Below are 27,211 nucleotides of genomic sequence, written 5' to 3'. Positions count from 1 at the left end.
TAGTCCATAAGGTGCCTCGGGAGTTTGTGAATACTGTTAGTTACAAAAGAAACCATACACAGTAGGGTCTCAACATCCACGAGGATTCGGTGTCGCGAACCCTCGTGAATGTCAAATTTCACAAATATGGGGAAGCTGCAGCTGCCAGCGCTGCCCTCCCTGAGCCCGGCTGTGGGCACTCCTGCCCAGAGTCCCAGCAAGGCAGCAGCTGCTGGCGCTCCCTGCCTGGGGCCCTGGGAAAGCGACAGCCGCCGGCGCTCCCTGCCCTGGAACCCTGGGCTTGCAAATAACTGAATTGAATAGACAGTCTTCCTCCTCCATCAAGATGAGGAGTTTTGCCATCCTCAAAACCCGTATGAAGAGAAAACACACTTCCATTCATAAGGAAGTTATTCTACTCAAGTTCATACAGTGCACCATTCCCAGATATCTGATCCAAGCTACAACATTGAGCATAATAGGATCCGTCTCGTAGGCTATGTCTACAAAACTGGTGTTTTAATCGACAAAACCAGGAAATGCCCAGATTCCCAAGGCATTGTCAACAGTAAATCGATAGAACGCAGCACTTTTGTTGACAGCGTTCTGCTGTTCCCCCATGAGACAGAACGCCTGTCGCCAGAAAGCTGGCCTAGACATTCCATGAGGGCCCTCTGTTGACAGACCGGGCTTCCGTGACACAGGGCAGCCCTACCTGTTGTACTTCTGGGTGGCCATTTTGTCGAGAGAGCAGCAGGGCAGTCGAGCCACATTCTGTCGACAGAGCAGACTGCTTTTTCCATCCGCCTTGCAGTCTAGCTACAATCTGTCGACAGAAGTTTTGTTGGAAGATATCTTCCGACAAAAACTGTCAACAAATCGCTGTAATCTAGACACAGCCTCAAACTGTTTGCACAATACAGATATTAATTTATCATAATTGCATACTGAACTCCACAAGCTAACAGAATATCAGCCAACATTTTAAAACTTTCAGTGACAAATCGTTAACTTTTTTTGGTCAGAAAAAGACCGATACCCTATGTTTTTGCATCCCTAAGAGCCATAAATACCTCAAAAATAAAAGAGTTTTCAAGTTTTATTCAAAAATGTCAAATGACTATTAGACCATATCCATGTATATGAAGAAAAAATGGAAATAACTGACAACAGCTACTGTTATTTTAAGGTCCATCATGAATGATGGTTTTCCTTTTAAAAAAAATTACTCTTCAAGCAGAGAATAAGTTGCGTATAATTAACATATTCCAGTAGTTCTCTCAGCGTACTTAGCATTATACAAAACACAGGAAGGCTTAGTTTGGGCCAGTTACAAAGGGTGGAAGAGAGACACAACATATAAATACAGGGGCCATGTCTTTATATTTGCATTCATTATATATTGCCCCTCAATTTCCACTCAGCCATCCCATTATTACTTGGTTAATTTTTTATGAGCAGCAGGTGAACACACCATTGCTGGATGCTAACCCCTGTCCTCTCCCTCTCTGTCCAAAGTCCCACCCTTCTTACTATCCCAGTCTGCCAGAGCCCAGTCCCTGCCCCAGGGCACTGCCTCCCCCCAGCAGTAGGGAGGCAGGCAGCCAGAGCACCCCTAGCCTTGAAGCACTGGGTGGGTAGTGCAAGTGGAGTACCTTCAGCCCTGGAATGCTAGAAGGGTGGCACAGCGTAGCATCAACCTAAAGACCCACCGCCCCAGACCTTTTGTGCACTGGGCTCAGCCTGCTTGCCCTGGCCCTTCAGCCACAGAAGAGGGAGAAAAGGGAAACAAAGCAAGCAGAAGTGGGTCTGGGAGGGTGGACCTTAGGCAGGGCCACACCTGGCTGTTGAGGGAGGTACAGCCTTCGCTACTTATGCTACGCACCATTCACAAGCCTCCTTGTAGAGCTTGACCTTTCTGGGGGTAGTTTAGCATGACAAGCCTCAGAGACCAATGCAGGAAAAAAAATTACATGCCTAAGGAGCACCACAGAAGAAGGCATACAGATGACCGTGAGAGAGAGAGACAAATGATGTGTTGAGACTGATGTCGCAATAGGGTGGGGAGGCACTGGTGTCAAGTAAAGAAGAAAGGATGGAGAAATAGGAAGGAATAAGGTTATGCAAGGCCATGAAAGCCAGAGAAGGCATTTAAGAAAATGATATGATCAGGACCCGCGGAGAGTGACAACCATTTTTAACTCAGCTTCTGTACAAATTAGTTCTCTACAGTGCCAGAGAGTACTGAATACATAACTACATACAACTACTGAATACATAACAGGTATTAGGATAGTTTTGTCTAAGATGAATTCTCTTATCCTGCAATACATGTTCTTGTATGTTGGAATTTAGCCATATCCAGCATGTGGAATAAATGCTTAGCACAGCTTAAACCTTCCTGGGAAAGTCTGCAGCTTTGACTTTATTTGCCATAGATTTTTATCATGCTAAAGTCCTCCTGGCTTTAGGACCTTTAACAGTGGAAAAAACGTTCAAGGAGAAAGAGGCAGGGTAGTTAAGTAAATTGCTCTCCTGCTTGATTTATTATACACCATCACCTCAAAGGCAGTGTGCTGATGCTGTAGCCCTCTCTATACTGGCACAATGATCCATCTTTAGAACATGGAACATTATTCCAGCTAAGCCTGTCTCAAACTTATGTTGGCTACTGTGCCTTAGAAACAAAATTTTAAAAGGCATGATCAGAGCCTGCTTTTAATACAGTTTAAGCAGTTTGTGTCTGTCCACGTTGGAGGACTTAAATAGAAAATATTGTATAACACTGTCAGTTCAGAAGTCATATAGTGAGAAAAACATCTTCTACATAAGAAAAATTCTTGTAATAATTTACATGTTCACCATTGAGAGCTAAGCAGGAATACACTTCAGCCATGTTCACACTAAGCAAACTTTTCCAGAGCTAAAGACTTTGAAATAGCCTCTGAAAATAAACCTTCCTTCAAAGATAAGTGCTCAGCACTTTCAAAAAAATCAGACACACAGTTAAGATGTCACTGAAGCATCCAAAAATCACTGATCGCTTTTGAAAAGCCTTGTGTATGGCTTTTAACCCCACTGAAGATTTTTAAAACATGATTTTGTGCACCAAGGGTTTTGGTTTTTGTTTCTTAATACCAAAACCCTTACAATCCATATGAATGCAAAGACCTATCCAGATCATTTTCAGACAGCTGTTGACAGCAAAATCCTAGCTACTGCTCTGACAGAGCCTTTAACATAAATCCAGAATTATAAGCCTACAGTTGGCTGAATGTGCAGCTAATAAAAGAATGTCTTGAAGGTTCCAAATGGGTAAATTAGCCGTGAGGCTTTGGTATCAAAATACTGTGAAGTGGTTAACTGAGCGCACAAAGCAAGCTAACTGTTCACTCTACAGTCTTTAAAAAGTAGTCAGCTTGTAATCAGAACACCAACTATACTTGGAACATTTAATTCATAAACACACTAACTTGCCAATCTTCACCATGCTACACTTTTTAAGATTTGCATTAGCACTTGGCTCCTGCATAAATAAGACATGCAAATTCCACTACAGGTATTTGATTTTAGTGGAACTGCATTATAGTTCAACAAAAGCACAATTTGGAGAAAGCCAGATGTTCATCACTATGTCACTTGCAAATATAACATGCTTGTTCACTCTTTTAGTGTTTTCTTCCTGCTTTACAGCAGACTTATGAGTTGGGGAAGTCTCTAAAGAGATTGCCAGACTATTGCCCAAAACAAATGCTGCTTTGTTAAGGTTACATATTAACTGTCCTTGATTTTTTTTGTGGCAGAGTCTTCAACATCCTTATGGAGGTAGGTCTCTAAAGGGGAGGAAGAGAGAGTCCCTGCATACAGGCAAATCAGCCTTGCAGCATCAAAGTGGAAAGTCTGCCCTGCCACAGCTACTTTTTGTAGCTGGATAGTGTCAAGATTTAGAGCTGTCCAGCCAGCATTAAATTTTTACAAAAATGCAAGAACGCTTGCTTGTAACAGGCAGGAAATATCACATTTTACACTTTAGGGTTTTTTTAAACTTGCTCTTTAATCAGACACCATACAATGCACAATTGTGTGTCTTTAGCGAGAGTTAACAGGATGCCATCCACAAGTTCAGGAGAAGCAAGAAAACTCCCCCACTGCTTAATCCCCGCGCAATTCTTTAAATTCATACATCGAGTATTTGCAGACAATACTAAATGAGGACAATTCCCCCATCTAGTCCTGCATTCTCCCCACCCCATGCCCTTACTTTTGGGTTCAGTTTATTAGAAAATGTTACAATATTTCAGATTGCAACAGCTGTAACTAAGGAGTCCATTAGTGTATAAAACTGAAGATCATCCTGGCCTTTACACAAGTTATCAACTGATGCTTACGTAGTTTTTAGAATAAGGTCATACAGTTTTCAAAATGCAATAAAATTCCTATGAAGTAGGTTGATTTGTCCTACCAATATGCCCCCACTTTCCAGACCCCTTATTTGCTCGTTAACTACAATGCTTGCTACACAATCTGTAAATTAAAGCAATGGAACATGGTTTTCAGCTTTGAGGTGTGTGATGGTGGTGGTGGGGCGTGGGGGAGGTTTAGTAAGACCAGACTAACATATCATACAAGGAATGTTTTCCTCGAGGTATATTCATCTTATTTTTGAACAAAAATACAGCATGTGAAAGTTTCAGGTACCTCACTGCATGAAGCTGAGAGGCAGATTTCTTGGTTTGTGGGAGTGAGGCTGTCAGGATGCAGTTACTAGCATCAAGAAAAAAATCTGAGTTTAGTCTAATATCAGGAGTGCAAGTGCAGTACATTATTATTTTCAGCAGGTGAGCAGCATACCTATAAAACAATTGGTATATAGAGATCAGAGTGATTATATTACAATGAAAATTTAGGCCAAAGTGAACATTTACAGGGAGATACAACTTAATGTCACAGTAGAGGATGGGAGGCTAGCCTGATACAAGTAATTCACTAAAAGGGAAAATGGATATAGAGGCTACATTTGATGGGATATACCAGATATACCACTTATATCCAGTGACTCATTAAATCAAAGGTGGTGTTCAACATGTATCAAGGAGTTAGTTGGTCTGGCAGAAATGAGATTAGTTACTGTGACTACACATTGTTGTAACCAGTTTCTCAATTCGTAACATTGCCCCTCCCTGTCTAAGCAATTTCAGAAGATCTGTTCTTGGGCAGTACCACTTCACATTTATTTAGGACAGTTACTGGACTGCGGACTCTCCAGCACAATTCAAATACACCAGTTTTAGATTCTCCCCCTCCCTCCCCCCCACTTTTGTGCTCTAGATCTGAGATTGGAATTCCGCCTGTGATACTTTTAAGAAGGTTAACTCTGTTCTTAATTGCTCTCATCTAGGAATTTCAGATAAAGCCTAAACTTTTCCCTGGCAATGTTGGTAAGTCAGGCTGATTTAAGTTTAACTATACCACTTTGAATTAGTAATATGGCTTGTCTGCTTTCCAGCTGGCTTATTTTAAGACGGTTGTCAATAAGTCATTAGCATTTGATTATTGCGCATACTTCTTGAGAAAAAAGTGTTTCTACTAAACTAGCCAGAGTCTTTTTTTTTGGGGGGGGGGGGGGGGTAGGGGGAGATGTGTGGTCGTATATGCACATGAGCAGTCAATCTTTCCAACTGAATTTTACAATGAAAAAGCAGAGAGTGTTACTTTAACTTGATAGAGCATTTGTCACCATTATTCAGTTAATCACTTCTACAATTATTACATTCTGTTCTGCCTCAGCTTTGCCAGCTATGTCCTGAACATTACGGTTCAGTTTTCTAACAAAGTCTCTCCAGTGCACGACTAGAAGGAACAAGTTCCCTTACAGAAAAGGAGACCTGCTGTAAATGGCTTGTAGTTTTGATACCCCTTAAAAAACAAAATGGAAAAGGAAGAAGTCTCACTATTCTAATGCAGCTTCTAAGAAGCTGGCTATACCTCTTGAGTGCAGAAGTTAAATGTCAGTTACTGAGCTTGATCAAGCAAGCAAAACCCTGGAAGGTAAACATAAGCAGTTGCCCCTCTAAGGTTAGCTCTAGCTCAGCTTAGCGTAATGCACATTACTTTCAGTGGAATGAAACTACTCAAGTTTCTGGCAGGACGGACAGAATTCCACTTTGTTTTCATTAGGATTTTATAAGGCAGATAGTGTGGAAAGTTAAAACAGAACTTCTACAAGCATTTAACCTGTGATATTGTAAAAATCAAAGTACTATTTTATTAAATGAGTTATTTTACACAATATGAACATCAGTATAATTACAATTGTAAAAAATGTTTATAACAAGTATGGACTCTCAGGATTTCCAAATAGGGCACAACTGTACATTTACACAATTGTCTTTGCATGAAGCTTGAGGGAACAGCATAAAAATATGAATGTTTCTGTCACCCCTTCATTTTTGCTGATCAACAGTTTGTTAGAAAACCAGCTGCAGATTTGTTATGTAAGGTTTGACTGTAGATGAGTCAATAGGTGCAATGAATTCACCTACAAAAAAAACCAAGAATAATTCAGTTAACGTGAACTGTTGCACAACACTGCTCAGCTTCCAATCAATGAAAAATCATACCACCAAATTAGGAACCAAAAAACACTGTGTGATGTGTTTTGTTTTTTTTTTTTGCACGCAATTGGTTTAGCTATCTTGCAAATCTTCTCAAAAGGATTAGTATTTACATAAATAATTTCTCAACCAGGCCAAACAGTATGCATTTGTCACATAACAAAGCCTAAACTTCTGGTCATATATTAAACAGGTCTAACTTTAAGATTTTTATAGCAACCAAGAATAAAGTATCCTTTAAAAGAAGTAAATAATTTATGTTTCTAACTACCTCAGAGCTACATGGGCAAGCCTCTCATCTAGGGCTGTATTTTTTCCTTTAAAGTTAGTGTCAGTGACCCAAAGGCCAAGACTCCTACTGTTGCCATAGTCATAATGATTAAGTAGCTTCTCATGCTTGGTGATCTGAGGCCGCTTTTGCAGTTTCAAGCTAACTGTCATATTGAACAAAGTGAAGTTATTCTCAAGTAAGCCAATGAGTAGACTAATTCATGATTATGATAAAGGGTACAACTCAGATTTAGTTTTAATAAATATGTAATAACCTGTAAACAACTTTACGCCTCAACATCAGCCAATTCTGGAGGAAGTGGAGTCTTAGGATGTTTGCTCTCAAAGTGCTGTTTGAAGGTCTTGGGGTCCGGCATTTGTGTCTGATTGAAAACAAAGAATGAATGGCAGAAGGGTGTTAGGTGGAACCTTGACATTTAACTCATTTCAAACTTTAATATTCTTCACCAAAACTGACTTTACGTGTACCCGCTCTTTTAGTGCCATAGTACTTCTAGCAGACAGGCAATCAAGGTGGTATTATGCATTACTAAACTACTTGTAGAGAATCTCTAGCTCTGCATTAACTAATGCCCTCTGATTTTTAACACCTGTTTTCAGCACATCATTATCATTTACTTATTTTTTGCCACCTGCCAAAAACAAACTGAAAGGTGCGTTCATTTTTATTACAAGCCTCCTTGCAGAAGTCAAGTTATTTAATCTAGAATTTTACAAATTAGGCTGTAAGACGACTTCATTCAAGGCTCAGCCAAAAGATAAATATCTATCCTTTATAGAACAATTAAGAACATTTTTGTTATTGCCTCATTGGTACATTGGAGCCTAAAGAGTCTCTGGTGACTCACTAAGTGGCACATGCCACCTTAACCCATTGTTTTTAGAAATGTGTAACTAAGAGTAACCAAAGACTAACTTCCGATTGCATTACTAGGAAAGCTGTTTTATTTTGCAGAAAAGAACAGGGTGCCTGAATTAGGGGGAGTCGTCCCCCACCAGAAAGCTTTCTATTACAGTTTATTACAAGTGGCAGGTCTGTACTAAGACTGGCCCTTCTTAGTGCATGCAATCTAAGAGGAAAAGCAAGATTCAGGAGAGTGAGGAAGAAAATCAAAATCTGATTAGATGCTTAAATTTCTGTTCTCTTGTCAAGACGATTGCTTTGGCAGAAATAAGTAACTATTTATTAAACCCTGGTTACAGCTCTTGGTATCATTCAACAGTGTCAACCACAGATGATGGCACAGCAGGCAACCACCTTTTCATTTAAAGATGAAGTAAAATGCACAACAGCAAGTGGTCTCTCAGAACTCCAGACAAGCCTTCTACTGCAAATATGAAAACTTACAATAATGGCTCCTAACTGCTTAAGTCTACTAGTTTCTGATCTTTACATGTACCTAAAGGAAGCCACCTTTGCTCTTTTTAATCTATCTACAGCCCTCCATAACAAAAACATATACACACCTAAAAGCAACTAGCCAGTTAAACCATTACCACCACAAATATTTTCTTTGTGATTTCCACAACTTCCTATACAAGTCCCTCTCTAAGTTGGTAAGTTACCCACAGTAATGCTGTCTTCTGCTTCCCCCTTACCCTACAGACAGTACAGGTATATATTAAGGCAGCCTTGGCTGCAGCCTTCTGATCATGTCCTTGTTTCTTTTTCTGTCCAGCTTGCTTTTTGGCATTTTTCTGCTGTGATTGAATCTTCTGCTGTCCACGAGCCATATCTACAAAACAAAGAAGGATATTTAGTCTAAGTCAAAGAGACTGTTGTGGCTAGCAACTCAGAAGGTAACCTTATGAGCAAGTGTCGGAGGGGTAGCCGTGTTAGTCTGGATCTGTAACAGCAACAAAGGGTCCTGTGGCACCTTATAGACTAACAAAAGTTTTGAGCATGAGCTTTCATGAGCACAGACTCTCTTCATCAGATGTACTGATGAAGTGAGTCTGTGCTCACGAAAGCTCATGCTCAAAACTTTTCCGTTAGTCTATAAGGTGCCACAGGACCCTTCGTTGCTTACGAGCAAGGTGTCATATGCATTCTCCATATGCCCTACACAATTCATGTGAAGCAGACACATGGAAATCTGTTCAGGTGCCTTGTATAAAGACCTCTGAACTCTTAAGTATTTTTCATGTGAAACATGATTAGTAGACTCCATTCTAAAGCTTCCTCTTAAATGATATTCCAAAGCTCATCTTGTAAGAGAGGTATTTTTGAGTGATCAAACAGTACCACCAATGTTCCTTTTATGTGCACTTATTTTCTCAACCCATGCAAAGACCATGGCTCGCTGATTACTATGAACGATTTTATAGGGCTCTGTGGAAAGGTGGGTGGTGACATGGTCCTGCAGCTCCTTATTGCAGGTTACTTTATAGGTGTCCAGGCTCTTCTTTGTAAAGAACATACATAAAAGTCTATAAAAATCAGATGAAAAGCAAGGAAGCCAGATTAGCTGCCTCCAACAGAAGCCACTACTACATACAGAATGACAAGAGAAGGAGATAGAAGCTTCCCTCAGGGACTGAAGTCATCCACCATTGGGGAAGGATGTCTGAGAGACATGGAAATAGGGTAACTGGATGGTATCTCGTGGAGCAGGGAATGTTTAATGGAAAACTAGTTTCTAAATTTTTACACTAGCTGCTAAATCCTCATCTAAAATAAATATTTATCTATTTAAATCTCATGTTTATTTGTATTGTAGAAGTATCCAGGAGCCTGGCCTCCCAGTGTGAATCACAGTGTAACTATTAAAAAAAAAAAAAACACTCCTTGCCCGCATTTTTCTTCAGCCCATGTAATTCTAATGTTATCGACTGTAATAATGGATTATGAAGTTAGACAATGAGAGAAAAGTAAGTAGTAAAAGTTCCATGCAAGTTTTCTTGGAAAGAAAACACAGAAATGCAATGGATTCCCTTTAGTTCAACTTCTAGGAGATGGACACTCAAACAAAAATGTAAGAAGACTTTTCTGTGCCAAAACTATTTAAATAAAAGCTATAGTGATTTTCTCTCAAACATTATACTAGCATCAGTTTTCAGGATGTTAGACATACCTGTCACAGACTCGCTACTAATGGTTTCAACTGAAGCTATACACTGATACATGCTATACTCAGGGGAATTGTGTACCAACATGTGCACGCAGAATTCACAACTTCAGATTTCTTTGCTATCCCACAGGGTGACAGGGAAGCCAAGGGAATCCACAAGAGTGGTCATACATCCCTCCCCAGATCCGCAGGCATGTTGTTTTGGGTGCCCACAGCAGCCCGCTGAGAAGTAAATTACTGTAGAGTGTGCATGGGGGGGCGGGGGATGGGGGTAGTGAAACTCTGATGGGTGGCTCTTACCCTGTTGACATGCTCAGTTGCTAGTTCCAGCTGGGTGAGGACAGGATTCCACCCTCTCTGCAAGGACCCAGGTCAGACTCACCCTCAGAAACCTCCCCCTGCCTCCAATAGGTGCAGGAAGCTCTGCACTATCCACTCCCTTCTGTCTGTTCCCACACCTGCTGATCCCTCCACACTTGGAACCTAGGGAGCTGAGCCTTCCTGCCCATACCTGGTGCAGAGGGTTTTTCTAGGGTGGGCTCATCCCCTGTACTGAGTCAGGATTGGGTGAAATATCACTGCCAACCTCTGTGCAGTCAGTGGCCTGCATCCCCCCATGTCCACTTGTCAATTTTACTGACAAATCAAATTTGCAGAGTTTTTAAATATTTGGTCAAATGTTTAATTTTTTATGCAAAATTCCCTCAGGAGTAATCCCAGAAGGGATGTTGGGGTTTAACCAGTAAGCCTCTCATTAAATGGATGAGGCTTCCTAGCCACAGTTAACCTGTATGGGCTCATGCAGCTTCACCCCCAACCATCATGGGCAGAGAGTTACTCCAGCCCCACAGGGCTACCACAGACAGGGGCACTCCAGCCAGCCTAGAGTAGCCCCATCTGTGGCAGCTGGGGAGTTTGCACACAGGGGCTGCCCAGTCTAGGTTGGAGCACCCCCACCCCACTGCATGGCCTCCCCAGCTGCTCCTCACTCATTTTATCAGTTAAATCTACCATTTAACAAGTTAACCAGTTAAAGGGATTTTTAATCCCTAAACCCCAACAAAGAACTCTTACTATTTATGCAGAATATCCAGAAAACTGCACACCTCCTGTTTCAAAAGGGAGATTAAAGTTCTAGCTAGCTATCTATCGGATGGTTTAATTTTTAGTTAATTTAACAAAAAGACTTAGTTTAAGCTCTACAGCAGTGTCAAGATATCTTGAAAACAAATAATGGGGAGCGACAAATACCTTTTAGAAAGAAATCTGAATGTGCAAGAGTGGGCTTTAGTTACTTTTCCTGACAAGTTGCGCCTCAATCAGAATGTTACAATGTTTTAGATAGTACCTTGATATTAATTTGATAAAAGACTCACTGAGCAAGCACAACAGCTTGTTATATTGATGTTATTCATAGAGTTATTTTTACTTTTGGTCTGATTGTCAACTAAACAAAGCACTTCTGACAGATTTGGCCAAGCCAGACTTTTTAGGTTTAAAATACTATAAGTTAGCCCTTACTGTAATTCCAACATGCATAATGTGAACATTAAGTGAACTGGCCAATTAAATATTTCTAGCCCTTAGAATACTACAATGCTGTCACATTCAGAATTTACCCCAAATAATTATCTTCAGTCACAACAAAGCCAATTCCATATTTCAGCCTTAAAAGAGGTAAGTTGTTACTTTAACCACAAAGTCATTCTCCAGAAAGCCTAACAAAGCCTTGATTTACTACAGACCTACACGGCAGGATCCACAAGAAACTTTAAAACACTTCCTAGACATTACGGCCGCCACAGTGAAGTTAGGAGAGACTCATGCTAAGGCAAAGGAAGCCCGCGGAGTTGCAAGACACCTCCTGCGACGCTGATTTCCTACACGACAAGCAGGCCGGCCCGTGACCAAAACCGGAAAGCCCAACCCGGGAGAGCTGGAGAGCAGCAGCTGCTTCCTCCCCGACTTTCAGGGCTACGAGGAGTTGCAACTAATCTCGTTCGGTGCAAGAGCGGACCGCCTGGGCCGGCGGGGCCCGGAGCAGGGCCAACCTCAGGCAGCGACCTGCCTTGAGACCCAGCAGCCACCCAGCCGCGCCACAGCGGGCGAGTATCTCCCCACCCCGCGGGTCACCCCGAGGAGCGGCGGGCCGGGGAGGAGCCAGCGGCCGCGGGGCTCCGGGTGGCTGAAGCCCTCTCCAGGCGGGCCTGCAAGCGACGGGCCGGGGAGCGGAACCCGTGGGCCCAGGCGGGCAGCCACCGGCAGCGCGGAGCCGGCCGCCCCGGGCGCCTTTCCGCACCGTAAGGCCCAGCGTGCGGCCGCCGCGTTGCCGCCCCCGGGAGAAGGAGGAGGCCGCCCCTGCCCCGCGACCGGCTCCCCGCGGCGCCGAGGACCTGCCAGGCCGCCGCCGCCGCTCAAGAAGACGCCTCCCGTCACGGCCGGGGCACGAGGGAAGGTGGCGGCGGCCGGCTGGGTCCCGCTTACCCGGACTAGCGGCCGGCCCAGGCGCGAGCGAGCTGGGGGAAGGCTCCGTGCGGCCCCGCAGCAGCCGCGGCTGCCGCCTCGCCTACCCGAGAGGAGGATGGAGGAGTCGGCGCCCCGCGACTGCGCACGCGCAGCTCCTCTCCACCCCGCCCCGCGCGCGGCAGAGGCCAGCAACCCCCAGTCGCCGCCGGCCAATGGTGCCGCCGCCCGCTTACATAACGCGGGGCGGGGCCGGCGGGGGCCGCCACAGGAACAGGGGGCGGAGCCTCAGGGCCTCCCTCGGTGCCCGGATGTTCTAGGCTGTCCCCAGCTCTTCCTTCCGCCTGGGCCCCGGCACCGGGCGGGAGCGCGCTGGCGTCCGTCCCCCACCGTCTCCCCCGCCGGCGGAACGGCCCGTCCGCTGCGCTGCGCTGCGCTGGGGAAAGGGGCGTCGCGGTCCGCCGGAGCCAAACGTGCCACGCCTGTGAGCCTCCGCCCGCGCAGCACGTGGGCCCCGGCGCGGCGCTGGCTGCGGCACGCGCCCAGCGCTTCCCTCCCGGGCAGCTGCGCGGCAGGCACCGCTAGCAGCTTCCGCACGCCGCCCGCCTCGCTTCCCCCGCGGCCGCCTGCCGGCTGTCTGTTCCGGAAGGAGGGCGCCTGCACGCACAGCGGCCCGGCCTCCCAGCCGCTCTCCTCAACGGGGGCGTCCGCAGCCCCGGCCGGCCGCTCTGCCCAAACAGCGGGGCAGGGCGCCTGGTGGACGAGCCCGTGCGGGGCCCCTCCCCAGCACCCCTGTCCTGCGAAGGCTGAGGCCTGGCGAGCTGTCAGCAGCCCAGCTGAGCCGGAGCTGGGACCAGCCCGGCAGAGAGCCCCCCGCCCCCGCCATGGCTCCCCAGCAACTCCCCGACAGGGAATTCTTAGAGGCCGTGGTCCACCTTCTGGCCATGGTGGTCATTGCCGCTCTCCAGCTCCGCGGGTCGGCACCCCCCGCAGCCGCAGTCCTCCAGGCCCTCTCTGCAGGGCGGCGTTCGCGCCCCCTACGCCGGGCGAGCCGACGCCTGCGGAGCGATCCTTGGAGCTCCCAGTGCTGGGACCGGCGCGTGATGGGTGAATGGCACAATGAGCGTTGGCTCCAGAACTTCTGCATGACCAAGCAGACGTTTCTGGAGCTGTGCTGCTTGCTCGCCCCCGCCCTCCAGCAGCAGGATCCCCAGGGGCGGCCCACTCGCCGCCTAGAGAAATGAGTCACCATTGCAATCTGGAAGTTGGCCACCTCAGATAGCTACCGGTCTGTGGGACACCAGTTTGGGATTGGCAAGGCCACTGTCGGGACCATCCTCATGGAGGTAAGGCATGCTTGGGTCAGACACCACCTACGCAGAAGGGGCCCCTGGCCAAGGAGGACCCTTGGGCACAGGGGTGCAAGGGCACGGGGTGGGGTGGGGAGCCCTGGAGGGACAGGGCATGTAAGGAGGAGGCGGGGCTGGAGGAGGCAGAAGGACAGGGATGGGGGTGGGTCTTGAGCATCCCACCATACACTCATGAGTGTGTACGCTGTCCATTCCATGCAGGTTGTCAAGGTGATCGACACCATCCTCCTGTGGAGGGTCATCCGTGTCAGGGACCTTGACACGGCCATTGAGGGATTTGCCACGTTGGGGTTCCCAAACTGTTTTGGTGCTCTGGCCGGGACCCATATCGCCAGCCGGGCCCCAGACAACAACGCAGACCGTTATATTAATTGGAAGGGGTACCACTCTGTGGTGCTCCAGGCCCTCGTGGACGCAAACGGACACTTTATGGATGTATGTGTGGGCTGGTGGGGCAGTGCCCGGAACTCATGGCTTGGGCGGAGGATGGAGGAGGGAACCTACATCCCTTTGCGGGAGTTCCCAGTCGGGGACATCACCATGCCCCTTTGCATGGTGGCCGACACTGCCTACCCCTTGCACCCGTGGCTCATGCGGCCCTACACTGGCCACATGGACCCAAGCTAGGACCTTTTCAACACCCAGCTGAACCAGGCCCACAACCCTGTGGCGTGTGCGTTCAGGCGCTTGAAGGGCCGTTTTAGGTGCCTCCTGACGTGGCTGGAGGTTGGCTCCCACGGTGTACCTGCCGTTGTGGGGGCGTGCTGTGCTCTCCACAGCATAGTGGAGGGTAAGCACGAGCTGTTTGTGGAGCGGTGCACTGCTGAGGCCCGCCCCCGCTATGAGCAGGCGGCCAATGCCCTGTGTCGCCAGGCCCATCAGGATGGGGTGTGGGTCAGGGAGGCCCTCCGTGAGGCTTTTGCTCAGGGGCCCAAATGACTTTTTCCCAAGTACCCGCCACCACGACCCCCCCTTGCACACTTACTCCTACCTGCTCCCCCACCAGGCCTCTCCCCAGCACATCCACCCCTCACTACCCCATCATTCACAAGGAATGTAGGGTTGGTGACAAAATAAACTCTAACAAAATATGTTAATTGTTTGAATGAAATAAACTGTGCAATACCCATTCACATTGGGGAATAGGGAGAACTAAATGCATTGTAGGGTCCTGGGGTGGGAGTGGGGCCTTAGTCCTCTGTGGGGGTCGGGGGGGCCATGAGCCAGGCTGGTTATGGGATCCCCTACCACCCTAGGTCTGGGGTTCCAGTTGGGGCTGGGTCCATGGGGAGATAAGGGTGCAGCAGCCTCGGGCTCAGCAGGGGGATATAGAGGAGGATGGAGGAACTGGGGTGCTGCTGGCTCAGCGTAGCCCACGATGGTCACAAGCCAGTGGCCAAGTTCTAGCATGTCAGCTGCAGGGAGATGGAGCAGGACAGTGAGGGCAGGGGCAGATGGTCAGTCACAGCCCAGGTGAGGGGTTGGAGGCCGTTTCACCCCAACCTTGTGCTGCCAGGCCACATCAGCCTGCTCCAGTGCGGGCCACTCCTGCAAAATCATGCTGTGCTCCCACATGACAGCTGTGCGGGTGGTGGTGACATCGTCGCCGGGAACAAGCCTGCCTGGGTGCTGGAGAAGGGGTTGGCCTGGCCTTCTCTGCAGCCACTGTGGGGTTTCCCAGCCCCTGCATGGGGCTTGCCCTGCCCTCAGATGACGGAGTTGTAGGGATGGAAGGGGAGGGAGAGACGAGCCATTGATCCTGTGGTCCAGCCCTGAGGGCCATGCCCTTCACCCCTTATGGGCATCCCCCCAACCCTCTGGTGGCACTGGAGGTTCCTGGGTGCTGAGGGCTCCCCATGCAGTTGGGGCATACGCTGGGTGCGTTCCAGCCCCCAACCCACCCCCTCCCTGGGCATGCAGCTGATGGTGATGTCCATGGGATTGGGCGCTGAGTGCCACACACAGCTCTCTCTCAAGGCCAGGAGATGCGGCTGTCCAGGGTGTGTCCAGACTGGGGCCAGCAGCTGTGGAGCTGGCCAATTGGCAGCTGCGGCAGAGGCTGGCGCCCCTTCTCCAGGCCTCGGGGTGTGCAATGTACACAGTATGTACCTGAGAGTCTCTCGAACTCGATGGAGTGTGCCAGACCAGACAACCCGGACAGGAGAATGCTGACTTGCGTGCCAGGCACAGACCTGTCCTCTTCAGACGTCAGCTCTGGCTCCTGTCCTGGGGAGTGGTCTGGCCTGAGGGTCCTGCCAGCTCCTCTTGCTCCAGCTCAGGCCCTGTTGTGTCCAGCACCATGATGGGAGTGCTGTTTCTTTGGCCCCAGGGAGTCAATTGAGTTCCTCATGGGGGGGGACAGATTCACATAGGCCTACCACGTTTCCTTTAATCTGACCTGGTCCGTAGGCCGGGGCAGAAGGGGTGCCCCCAGGCGGTCAGGCCAGTGGACAGCTGGGCAAATGTTGCGGTGTTCTGGTGCCTGGTGGTGGTCTGCAGCAGGACCTCCTTGTCCGTCCCCCCATAGGCCAAGGAGGTCCTGCAGCTCTGTCTCGAACCATGATGGGGCCCGCTTTTCTTGCCCTGGGTGAGATCCTGCAAGCCCTCTGATGACTTGATGAGGGACCTCTGGGGGGCACAGTGCTCTTGGCTGCTGGACATAGGGGTGATAGCATGGCTCTTCTTGCTGGGGACTTGGGGGTAGGGTGTGCTGCTGCAGGCTCATGCCTTTGCTGCTGCTAGCATGCTTTCAGCTTCCTGCCATGGGGTTTCTGGGTCCCTACATCTTTAAACATGGCCGGACACAGGGGGCACATAGCTCTGCTCATGCTGGCCAGGGCATCTCCATGCGCCAGCTGGTTGGTGCCATGGAAGACTGCTCTTTTGAAGGAGTGGCTGTGGAGCGTCTACACAGGTTTTCTTTCAAAAGAAAGCACTCTTCCTGATACGAGAGGGGAAGAACGCTTTCAAAAGCAGCGCTGTGTTCTTTCAAAGTCCTTTCGAAAGAATGCTTTTGTGTGTACACGCCCCGCACCATCTTTCAAAAGAGCCCCTTCTTTCAAAATAACTGTTGAAAGAACTTCCTAGTGTAGACGTGACTCTCGAGAGACATTGTCTGCATGTATGGATGCTGAGGATTTTGAGGGAGTCTTCCATTATTGTTCTAGTACCAGTACAGCTCCACTAGAGCTCAAGGCCATCTCAACGGGGGGCCAGGGCAAACCTTCCCCAGGAGTGGGGCCACAGGCAACCACTGCATTTTGCTGACTGCACCTTCTGCCACTGCACCCCCAATCCTGACCCTCTCACCAGCCAGACTAGACCAAGATTACCTGGGCCAGGGCAGATGGCAGCAGCAGCCATAGGGGGTCACTTGCCCTGGTTTCCCACCCACCCCCACCTGTACTCACCACACCGTGCTCCATCACACCTTCCTGGCCAACAGCCCTGCTTCTCCACAGGCTGCTGGAAGCAGGGGCCTCCTTTCCACCCACGGAGACGCATGGCTCAGGGGGCTGGGAGGCAGCAGAGGAGCAGAGAAAGTTGCTACTTGCTCCCTGTGGTGAGTGCAGGGGAAAGAGGAGGTGGGGGGAGGTGACCTGTGGCTGCTGCTGCTTCTTGCCCCCACCCCCTGCCCTAGGTAATCTTCTTTTCATGTCCATGGGAGGGCTGGGGCAGCTGTAGTGCCTCAAAAGACATGGGCCTGGGATGGCTGCCCCACCTCGTCCTATGGATGGGATGGCCCTGCCCCGGGTACATACTTGCAGCAGCCCAGTGTAATTTCTCCCATATAGCCTTACTGCTATTTTTACACACTCCAGGTTGAGCCTGTCTAGTCCAGGATTCTCGTATGGCAACATCCGTAATCTGGCATGATTATAGTTAGCTGGATGATCACTTATGGGCTGGCTGAGTTTCCCATCGTCCCATAAAGTTTGTTTACAGCCGCCCGTCATGGTACTTAGTGTTCTGTGCTGTTATTTAGCTGTAATATACCCCTAAATGTCTTCTAAGAGCCCAGTAAGCAGTGGAAGTGTTGGTAATGTGCTAGACAATATTGGTCTCCCATGGTCTGGCAAATTCTCTTCTTTGGCACTGGTCAGGTCCCTAGGGTGGCATACTAGAGAGGTTCAACCAGTGGTTCAAACTCAGCTAGTACAAGTATTTCTACCCATGTTGGGAATCACATCTCCCAGCTGCTATGAATAATGGCCACGTGCTAGCCTCTGCTGTAGTCCAACCAAAGTATAAGACCACATTTGTTTCTAGTTGCTACTCCATGCTTCTGTACCTACACTACCATTGTTACCCATGCTCACTGGATTGTACCTGGACTGGCATTGCCTCGCCATGGTACTGTGACACCTTCAGCTGTAGTGTAAACCTACCCAGACAGTCACTTATACTGAGGAACTGGGTGAGACTTTTTGGACTTGCCAAAGGTGCTCACGGTGAATTTCTAAGACAACCTGCTCAGGTCAAGAGAAGGCCCCATCTGAAACAGGCAGATGCTGCTTCAGAATTTCCCACTTTTGAGGACTGCTACCAAAGAGGAGTACAATTGCTAGATTGTTCCAAAATATGCTTCCTTGCATGATTTAGCATAATCAATGCGGACAAAATTTGAATGTGTAGTTGCCAAAATTGGAGAAAATACAGTTTAGATTTTGCTCAAATGAAATGCTTGTACTCCATTATACTTCCCAGCCGTACTGGATCCATTGTCATAGGCTTGGCCAGCGCAGACTTGAAAATTCAATTTGAAGCCTAAAAGAATTTCTAATACATGAGTGGTGATTTCCAATTTTGGTGTGTGCTTTTTTTTTTTTTTTTGTGAAATTATCAAACAAAATGAAACATTGTTCAATTGAAACCTTTGACCTTCCTACAATTTTAACATATCAGACAACTAATATCATCTGTTCTTTATCAGAACAATCTGAAGTTGCATCAATAATAATTGAAAAGCAGTTTGCATGTCGAATCTCTTCAAGAATTGTTGTTTGCTCTAATGTCCCACATAGCTAAATAAACTTGTTTTCTTTTCTCATAGACAGATAACAGACTTGCATGTGTTTTCCACTCCCTTGTGATTCACGAACACACTTAACATGGCCTGATAAAAGTGGGTCATGCTTGCAAAGAAGCTCAAGTATATCAAGAAAGTTTCCATTTGTAGGGTCACCAGTTAATTGACTGGAACCATCCCTGTTCAGAAAGAAAAAGAATAACATTCGATATGGATTTAAGTAGTTTTTTCCAGTTACCAGGTTCTGTGTTTATTTCACTCTGGAGTGAGTTTCCAATTTAACTGTCAGCTAGTGCTGCTCTACTAGCTGATTTCCATGTAATATAGTTATCTTTATACAATACGGTAGACCCCTGAGTTACACAGGGGTTGTGTTCCTGAGCAACCTCACATAACTCATATTCTGCAGAAGTTGAGGGGAGCTGGGAACCAGGCAGCAGTCTGGCTCCCAACTCCCCTGGACTTGCAGGAGGTGGGAAACTGAGCAGTGCACCTGGCTCCCAGCTCCCCTTGGCTGGCCGGAGTCAGGAAACAAGCCCAGCTGGGGGAAGCCACACCATCACATCTGTCTGTCCCCCTGTTCCCCCAGCTTCAGGAATCCAGGGAGAAGACATGGCGTTTTGGCTGTCTGCCCGCCTGGCTTCCCCTAGCTGGGGGGACCCCAGGATTTTGACTTGGGTTAACACAAGTTAAGCACAAGTTGAAATCGTGTGTATTGGGGGTTTACTGTACTGAAGTTTCCTGTGTAGGTATTTGGTCTTCCAACTTCCTCCAACCTCTACTGATGCTTCAGCCAGATGGATCAGACACTACTGATGCATTTGAAGTGTTACAGTTAAAAATGGAACAGGGTACATAGTACAGAGCCTGCTTCTCCATGCTTTAGCAGACCCAGGCTCTTGCCTAGGGCCGTGTCTATATTAGCCCAGATCTTCGAAATGGCCATGCAAATGGCCATTTTGAAGATTACTAATGAGGCGCTGAAATGCATATTCAGTGCCTCATTAGCATGCAGCCGGCCCTGGCTCTTCAAAATTGCCGCTTTTTGCTGCTGCACAGCTCATCCAAATGGGGGCCCTTTTCGAAAGGACCTCCTCAACTTCGAAATCCCCTTATTCCTATCAGCAGATCCTCATCTCCTGACAAAATCTCTTCCAAATGGAGGCATCTAGGCGACGTCTACACTAGCCCAAATCTGCGAAATGGCCATGCAAATGGCCATTTTGAAGATTATTAATGAGGTGCTGAAATGCACATTCAGCGCTGAAAGCAGATAAGAATAAGGGGATTATGAAGTCGGCGGGGTCCTTTCGAAAAGGACTCCTGTCTGGATGAGCCGCGCAGCAGCGAGAAGCGGCAATTTTGAAGAGCTGCGGCCGGCGGCATGCTAATGAGGTGCTGAATATGTATTTCAGCACCTCATTAGTAATCTTCAAAGTGGCCATTTGCATGGCCATTTCGAAGATTTGGGCTAGTGTAGGCGTAGCCTAGATGCCTCCATTTGGAAGAGATTTTGTCAGCAGATGAGTAGGAGGAGCATGATTTTCAGCATCTTTTGATATATTACTTGGAATCTGAAAACAACTAACTCTGAGAAACGAATGCATTTGAGCAACATTGTTCTTATCAAAAAGTCCAATATCAGATTCTGATGCCACTGTTATACTGCATCCTATGCTAGCCATAAGTTCTTGCTCTTACCATGCAGCCTCTCTGAAGTCCTCATTTTCTGCCTGCAGTCTCTAAATCAAGCATAGATTCTGCATCTATCACTATTGTGGGCATTTCTGCATATTAATTAATTATCTCATTTTGAGGCTGTGGCATTGAAATGTCATTTGCGCATACAAACTTTTCATCATCAGAACTGGAAGCGTCACTATGGTTACTATCTAATGTCTGAGGTGTCTTTTCTGCAAGAAATGATGTTATTGGCTTTAAATACTTAACTGCTGCTTCACTCTTGCTTTTGCCAGCTCTTACTTGCACCGCTTTCAAATCTTTGCTTCATTTTTATAAAACAATAACACACAATAAATTAATTAAAAATAACATTTATCTCAAACAATAACAATAATCTGCTAAAGTCTATTGGTTATACAAAACCTTAATTGTATATACTTCATAATAAATATTATATAATAACAGTTTGGTGAGGTTGTTTACTGTGGCCCTTATAGCCTTATTTCAGAGTCTTGAAAATTCATCTCCTAACATGTTCCCATTAAATTCCTCTAATAAACGGTGTTTGTTGTGAATATGAACATGGGGAGAATGCCTGATTAGATATAAAGCTTATTAAACAACTAGAATTAAAAATTTATTATCATAAAAAGCCATTAAAGGTGAATCTAAAACTGGCTGAAGAGGTGAGCCTGATATGGTGATTGTATATGAAGACACATATGAAAAAAAGGAGTACAAAAATCTCATATGCAGAGATAAACATCTAATTTAAAGGTTAAACGCACTCAAACCAAGCAAAATTACTTTACAGTAACAGAATTAATTATGACTTTCGAAACTTATAAACTATGCAAGGACTGTAAATAGCATTTCATAATGTAGAATCACTATTCACAGAAGCTATTCCAGTCTCCAGTCATGCAGACGAAAACTTGGATGGGACTGGAAAATTGGCAAAGATCTGAGGTCCCACAATGATTTAAATCAATTTTTGGCAGGTATATATAGCTTCTTTTGTTGTTTCTGTTATAACTGCAAAGTGTATAATAAAGGGAAATGACTTGGTAGGAAAATGTCAAAATTAAAGGGTTCTTTGTCTCCTGAGGCCTGGGTCAAATGGCCCTCCTGGTTTCCCCTCTCCCTCAATAGGGCGTGCTGGTTGCTAAACCAAAGAAACAGGTGTCTGAACCCTGACAGGCAGTTGTTATAGTGGAGCATCATACCAGCAGCTGACTGGAAGAGATTCAAGAGTGAAATCTTTCCAAAAGGGCAAAAGACCTAGGCATGTGAGCTGTGAATGCCCTGAGACAGAGGCGCAGAGGTGCAGCTAGCCACATAACTGATTGGGACTTTGTGAATCTTTACCACTGTTACCTAGTTATTCCTACTACCCCAGATGAGCAGGTGTCTTTCCCAATCTGCTCTAAAACAAAGTCCAGCAAGCCAAGTAGCCCACCACCACCACCTCCATTCTTCACTGGAGTTTCATTTTATTAACTAAGAAACCCACACTCATTAAACCTGGTCTAGGCTTGGCGGATTTTAGGATTAGTTACTTTAGGATAGTTCAGTCCTCTGCTTTAGTCGTTTCCCTAGAGGGGCACTCCCACTATTTTCTGTTTACCTCTGGGAGGGGCAGTAAGCCACCTCCATTAGTGAGTCAATTAAACACTTGCTTCATGCTCACCTCCTGCTTAGTGAGAACCCCACCTTGTTAGCATAGTGAGAGGTACTAGCATAATAGGATTTCTGGGCTCCAGGCAGGTGAACTGCTGTACAAAGGTGGGCCCCTGTAGAGCTCTTATTCAATGGAACTTAACACCAGGGCTGTGTCTACACTAGCAAGTTTTTTCGAAAGAAAAGGGCTCTATTGAAAGATCTCCTGGAGCTTCTACGCGCAAAAAGTGTTCTTTTGAAAGTAAATTGAAAGAATGTGGTGCTCCTTTCAAAATCACTCTTCCCGTTTCAGGAAGAGCATCTTCTTTTGAAAGAAAACGTGTAGGCACCTCGCAGGGCCTTTCTTTTGAAAGAACAGTTATTTTCAATCCCTGGCGGGTTTTTTTGAAAGAGTGGGGGCTGTGTGGATGCTCTCTTTCAAAAGAGAAGATCACTGTTTTGATCCACTTCTTGTCCATTTCTACACATGCTAATACACGGAGCAAAAGATGCTAATGAGGCGCAGATGCAAGCTCCCTATGCCTCATTAGCATAACATCATGTGATTTGGAGTCCGGAAGACTGTTCTTCTAGACCCCAAAACGCCAGGTAGAAGCGCGGCTCCAGGGGGGCTTCCAGAAGGAAGTTCTTCTTCCGGAGGCCCCTTCTTCCTGAAAAGAAACGGCCCTTGGGTGTGGATGCACTCTTTCAAAAGAAGGTTTTTCGGAAGAGATCTTCCAGAAGAGCTTCTTTCAAAAGATCTCTGTAGATCTGTAGATGTAGCCCAGCAGAACTTGGAGAGAGAGAGCTTGTTACCTTCAGTTATGATGTTCAGCACCTAGAAATTAAATAAGTGCACCGGTGACAATTGCACAATGTTTGGAAAGCTTTCCTGGTATAATGCAAGGAAGGGGAATATTTTGTGGGTCGGGGCCACCGATCCACAGAATAAAATCAGACACTGGTTGGGCTTAAAAATTATTCTTATTTCCTTTACTTCCTTACTAACTCTGCAGGGATGAGGAGAGGCTGTTGGGACTCCTGGGCTGTCTCTCTGCTATGGGAGGGGAGTGGGGTCTAATGGGTTACGGCAGGAGGCAAGTACCTCTGGGTCCTATATAGTAACAAGAATGGCCACACTGGGTCAGACCAATGGTCCATCTAACCCAGTATCCTGTCTTCCAGTGGTGGCCAGTGCCAGGTGCTTCAGAAGGAATAAACAGCAGAGGCAATCCTCAAAAGACCCACCCCGTTGCTCATCCCAGGCTTATGGCAAACAGAGGCTAGAGACACCTTGCCTGTCTATCCTGGCTTATAGTCACTGTACCCTCCTTGAAATTATTTTATTCTTATTGAAACTCTTTTTTTGTTTGGGCCTTTCCATCACCCCCAGCAAAGAGTTCCAAAGGTTGACTTTGAAAAAATAATTTCTTTTGTTTGTTTTAAATCAGCTGTCTATTAATTTTATTGAGTGACCTTCTTGTGTTATGTTAGTGAAGAGGTAAATAACATTTCCTTATTCAATTTTTCCGCACCAGACATGATTTTCCAGACCTTTGACATATTCCCATCCCCCTGCTTGTCGTTTCTTTTCCAAGCTGAAAATCCCCAGCCTTTTTAATCTCTCCTCGTATGGAAGACGTTCCTTACCCCTAATCATTTGTGTTACCCTTCCCTGTACCTTTCCCTAATCCAGTATGTCATTTTTTAGATGGAGCAATCAGATATGCTTGCAGTATTTAAGATGTGGGCATACCATGACTTTATATAGAGGCAATATGATATTTTCTATCTTGGCTATTCCTTTCCTAGCAATTCCCAGCATTCAGTTAGCTTTTTTGACAGCTGCTGCACAGTGAATAGATGTCTTCAGGGAACTATCACATTGATTCTAAGATCTGTTTCTTGACATGGCCTTGAGCAGGGGATCTCCCGGTGCCTGGAGCAGGAATGGTCAGCTGGGAAGATGGGCTGAGAACACACCACACACTACCGACCATATTCCCTCCCATTTTTGTCATTTCTTTTTAGAAAGAAATTAGACCTCACCATTTTGTATGGATAGTTGGGATTATATCTTTCCATTTGCATTGCATTGCATTTCTCAACATGGAATTCCACCTGTTGTTGTGTTGCCCAGTCATCCAGTTTTGTGAAATGCCTTTGGAGCTTTGCTGTCAGCTTTGGACTGAACTATTCTGAGTAATTTTGTATCATTTGCAAATTTTGCCACGTCACTGTTTAGCCCTGTGTCAAAATCATTTATGAGTAAATTAAGCAGGACCAATCCCAATGCAGACTACTCTTTTTGCCTACCTTTTAAGTGGGATACCTGGTAATGTTTTCATGATCATCTGAGGATCCTTCAATTACTTGCATGACAGTCCTTTTGTTATTTTAACCACCCTGCTTCCCTCTGTTTACCAACAGTTCAGAGGAGGGCAATAAAAATGATTAGGGGTATGGAGTGTCTGCCATATGAGGAGAGATTAATAAGACTGGGACGTTTTAGCTTGGAAAAAAGATTCAGAGGGATATGATATAAAAGATGTGGAGAAAATAAATATGGAATTCTTATTTACTCCCTCCCACAACACAAGAATTAGGGGTCACCAAATGAAATTAATAGGCAGCAGGTTTAAAACAAACAATAGGAAATATTTTTTTACGCAATGCGAATTAACTCGTGGAACTCCTTGCTGGAGAATGTTGTGAAGACCAAAACTATGGTAGAGTTTAAAAACGAACTAGGTAAATTCATGGGGGATAGGTCCGTCAATGGCTATTAACCAGGATGGGCATGGATGGTGTCCCTAGCCACTGTTTGCAAGAGGCTGGAGACGGGCGACAGGGAATTGATCACTTGATGATTACCTGTTCTGTTCATTCCCTCTCGGGCACCTGGCACTGGCCACTGTCGGAAGACAGGATACTGGGCTTGATGGGCCTATCATCTGACCCAGTGTGGCTGTTCTTATGTTCTTAACAAACTCCATGCCCCACAGGCAAAGCTGGGAGCAATGCAAGGTCTGTTGCAGTTAAGAGCTGCCTCTGGGGCTAGGACGCGCAATTTAAGTAGACTTCAAGTATGAAATACAGGGGTTCAAACTTCAGGGGAATGATCAGCTCCCTCCAGCTCCCCATAAATGGCCCAGCCCTGTAACTTGTAAGGTGTCCACACAGGCAAGGTACTTAGTGTGTAGTAGCTCTTCAGCTGCTGCCCTCTTGGTAAACCACCATGAGGAGAAGTGTAGAGCTTGCTGTGCTCTGGATGAAGTGCTGGGGTGACAGCGTGGACATAGTGGTGTAGTACTGTGTTATGACTGGCCTCTGGCACCCTTCCCACAATGCCTGTGTAGTGGGGTGGCCTCACTTGAGCTGGGAAGGGGTTAAACCCAGCCCTGTAAAGAGGGCTGAGGAACCAGCAGCTGAGGCAATTAGCGGCCAATTAGGATTGCAGCTAATTGTGGCCCAGCTGGAGCTGTATAAATAGAGGGTTCCTGGAGCAGGGGAGAAAAGGAGACTTTTGCTCCAGCTGTGGAGTAGGTGGGACTAGCAGGCCTGACAGCTCCCACAGGCTCTGGGGCAAGGTGGGATGGGGGCCTGGCTCCACCCCCTGGAAGGGATGATGCACTCTTCTACCCGCACCCCCCCCACCACACACATGCTCTCACAGTGGCACAGCAGCACTGCCATTGTGCTTCAGAAGGACCTGAAGCTCTGGCTGCCACCGCTGCCCTGGGGCAATCGTCTCCTTTGCCCTCCCTGTCTGTGGGCCTGGGAGGGACCTAGTTGCCAGGGAAGCTACTGGGGCTTCCTAGTACAGAGCAGAGCTGGGGGAAAAGCTGGCATAGGAGGGGGAGCTCTAACCCGGCGAGGTCCTGGGTTGCAGGGCCTGAGGCTACGAGAGTGATGGGAGGCAGCCCGAGCAGCAGAATGCCTTGCCGATGATGAGCGGCTGTTTCAGAGTGCCGTGTGCCCCTGAAGGAAGGGGCTAGATGAGGACTGGCAATGGGTCACTGAGGTAAGATGGTTTTGGGGTTCCCTGGGAGGAGAGGACCCCACAGAGAGCGCCGCTTGCAGTACCCTGAGGGGAGGGCAGTGTGGTCTGGGAGGGATGTGGGTCCTGATTTAAATTATTGGCGAACAGAAGGCAAGTAAGAGTGGGAGAGACGCCAGCCAGAAAAGGGCACTCCAGAGGCTGAAGGGCTAATTCCCGAGTGACCAACAGGAGGTGCCACAGCAGAGAGTCACACCCCCATTCCAGCCTGTCTGGTTGAACTTTACTACTGCTCTCACGTCACCCTCTCCAGTATTGCCACATCGCTTTTTAATTGTGAATATCAGAACTAGACACTGTTCTAGCCGTGGCTATGCCCGTGCCCAGTACAGAAGCAGAGGCATCTTTATTCCTGCTTGAGGTTTCCTTGTTTACGCAGCCAAGCGTCACATTACCTCTCTTGGTCACAGCATTATGCCGGGAGCTCATGTTCAGTTGACTATCCACTACAATGCCTAACAGAGTCACTTATTCCCAGGACAGGGCCTATGTTTTGTTCCTATCACTATACATTAGCACTCGGCCACAGGGCCGAGAACTGTTCCCTACAGGATCCTACTGGAGAAACACCCCATTGAGTCCCTCCTTGCAATTACATTTTAAGCACTCAAAGACAAAGATGTGACAGGGTGTAGACAGTAAAAATGGAACTTCCATCTGAGTAATATGAAGACGTGGTGTGAGGTGCCAGAAGACCTTGCTGTGGGTTTGAGTTGATTCCATCGTCATGGAGGGATTCTTACATACCAGGATCACAAAAGGAAAGGGCTAGTTTTTCAAATGCGGACAACTAAAACATGCGTCTGCTGCACGTGGATGGGACGCTGCCACAGGTGAACAGAAATCTGCAAACAGTGCTGAAACTACAAATAGATTTTTGTCTGGGGCCTCTTCTCCAGCACTGACTTAGCCTTTATATGCTTCTCCAACTGTCAGATGTTGGTGTGTATCAGTGACTAAAACATGAAGCAGCTATATTGTTACATCATAAC

At 47.0% G+C, this 27,211-nt stretch overlaps 2 protein-coding genes across 3 annotated transcripts; one reads left to right on the top strand and one right to left on the bottom strand.

Moving 5' to 3' along the window:
* Positions 1-4,023: 4,023 nt before the first annotated feature.
* ZNF706 (zinc finger protein 706) lies at positions 4,024-12,568 on the bottom strand. Its single transcript, XM_074986839.1, has 4 exons — positions 12,440-12,568; positions 8,484-8,620; positions 7,139-7,246; positions 4,024-6,517 (listed from the first exon to the last, which is right to left on the bottom strand). Exons 2-3 carry the CDS (start codon positions 8,616-8,618, stop codon positions 7,151-7,153), a joined length of 231 nt encoding a protein of 76 aa, XP_074842940.1. The 5' UTR covers positions 8,619-8,620; positions 12,440-12,568; the 3' UTR covers positions 4,024-6,517; positions 7,139-7,150.
* Positions 12,537-26,277, top strand: LOC142009182 (uncharacterized). 2 transcript variants are annotated; one of them, XM_074986838.1, is made up of 3 exons: positions 12,537-13,764; positions 21,401-21,501; positions 26,052-26,277. In XM_074986838.1, exon 1 carries the CDS (start codon positions 12,537-12,539, stop codon positions 13,527-13,529), a length of 993 nt encoding a protein of 330 aa, XP_074842939.1. In that variant the 3' UTR covers positions 13,530-13,764; positions 21,401-21,501; positions 26,052-26,277. The 2 variants fall into 2 exon arrangements, with proteins under 2 accessions (XP_074842939.1, XP_074842938.1); XM_074986837.1 differs by lacking the exons at positions 21,401-21,501; positions 26,052-26,277 and adding an exon at positions 13,990-14,855.
* Positions 26,278-27,211: the final 934 nt, after the last annotated feature.

The sequence above is a fragment of the Carettochelys insculpta genome, chromosome 2 (genome assembly GCF_033958435.1).
Source record: "Carettochelys insculpta isolate YL-2023 chromosome 2, ASM3395843v1, whole genome shotgun sequence".
Taxonomy (NCBI): domain Eukaryota; kingdom Metazoa; phylum Chordata; order Testudines; family Carettochelyidae; genus Carettochelys; species Carettochelys insculpta.
Note: the sequence above shows the minus strand (reverse complement) of the source record. Positions and strands in the feature narration are given on the sequence as shown.

Coding starts and splice junctions, on each gene's coding strand:
- LOC142009182 (XM_074986838.1), top strand. CDS start 12,537: ATGGAGGAGTCGGCGCCCCGCGACTGCGCACGCGCAGCTCCTCTCCAC.
- ZNF706 (XM_074986839.1), bottom strand. CDS start 8,618: ATGGCTCGTGGACAGCAGAAGATTCAATCACAGCAGAAAAATGCCAAA. Junction 7,247..8,483: donor ATACCTGTACTGTCTGTAGG/GTAAGGGGGAAG, acceptor GTTTTCAATCAG/ACACAAATGCCGGACCCCAA.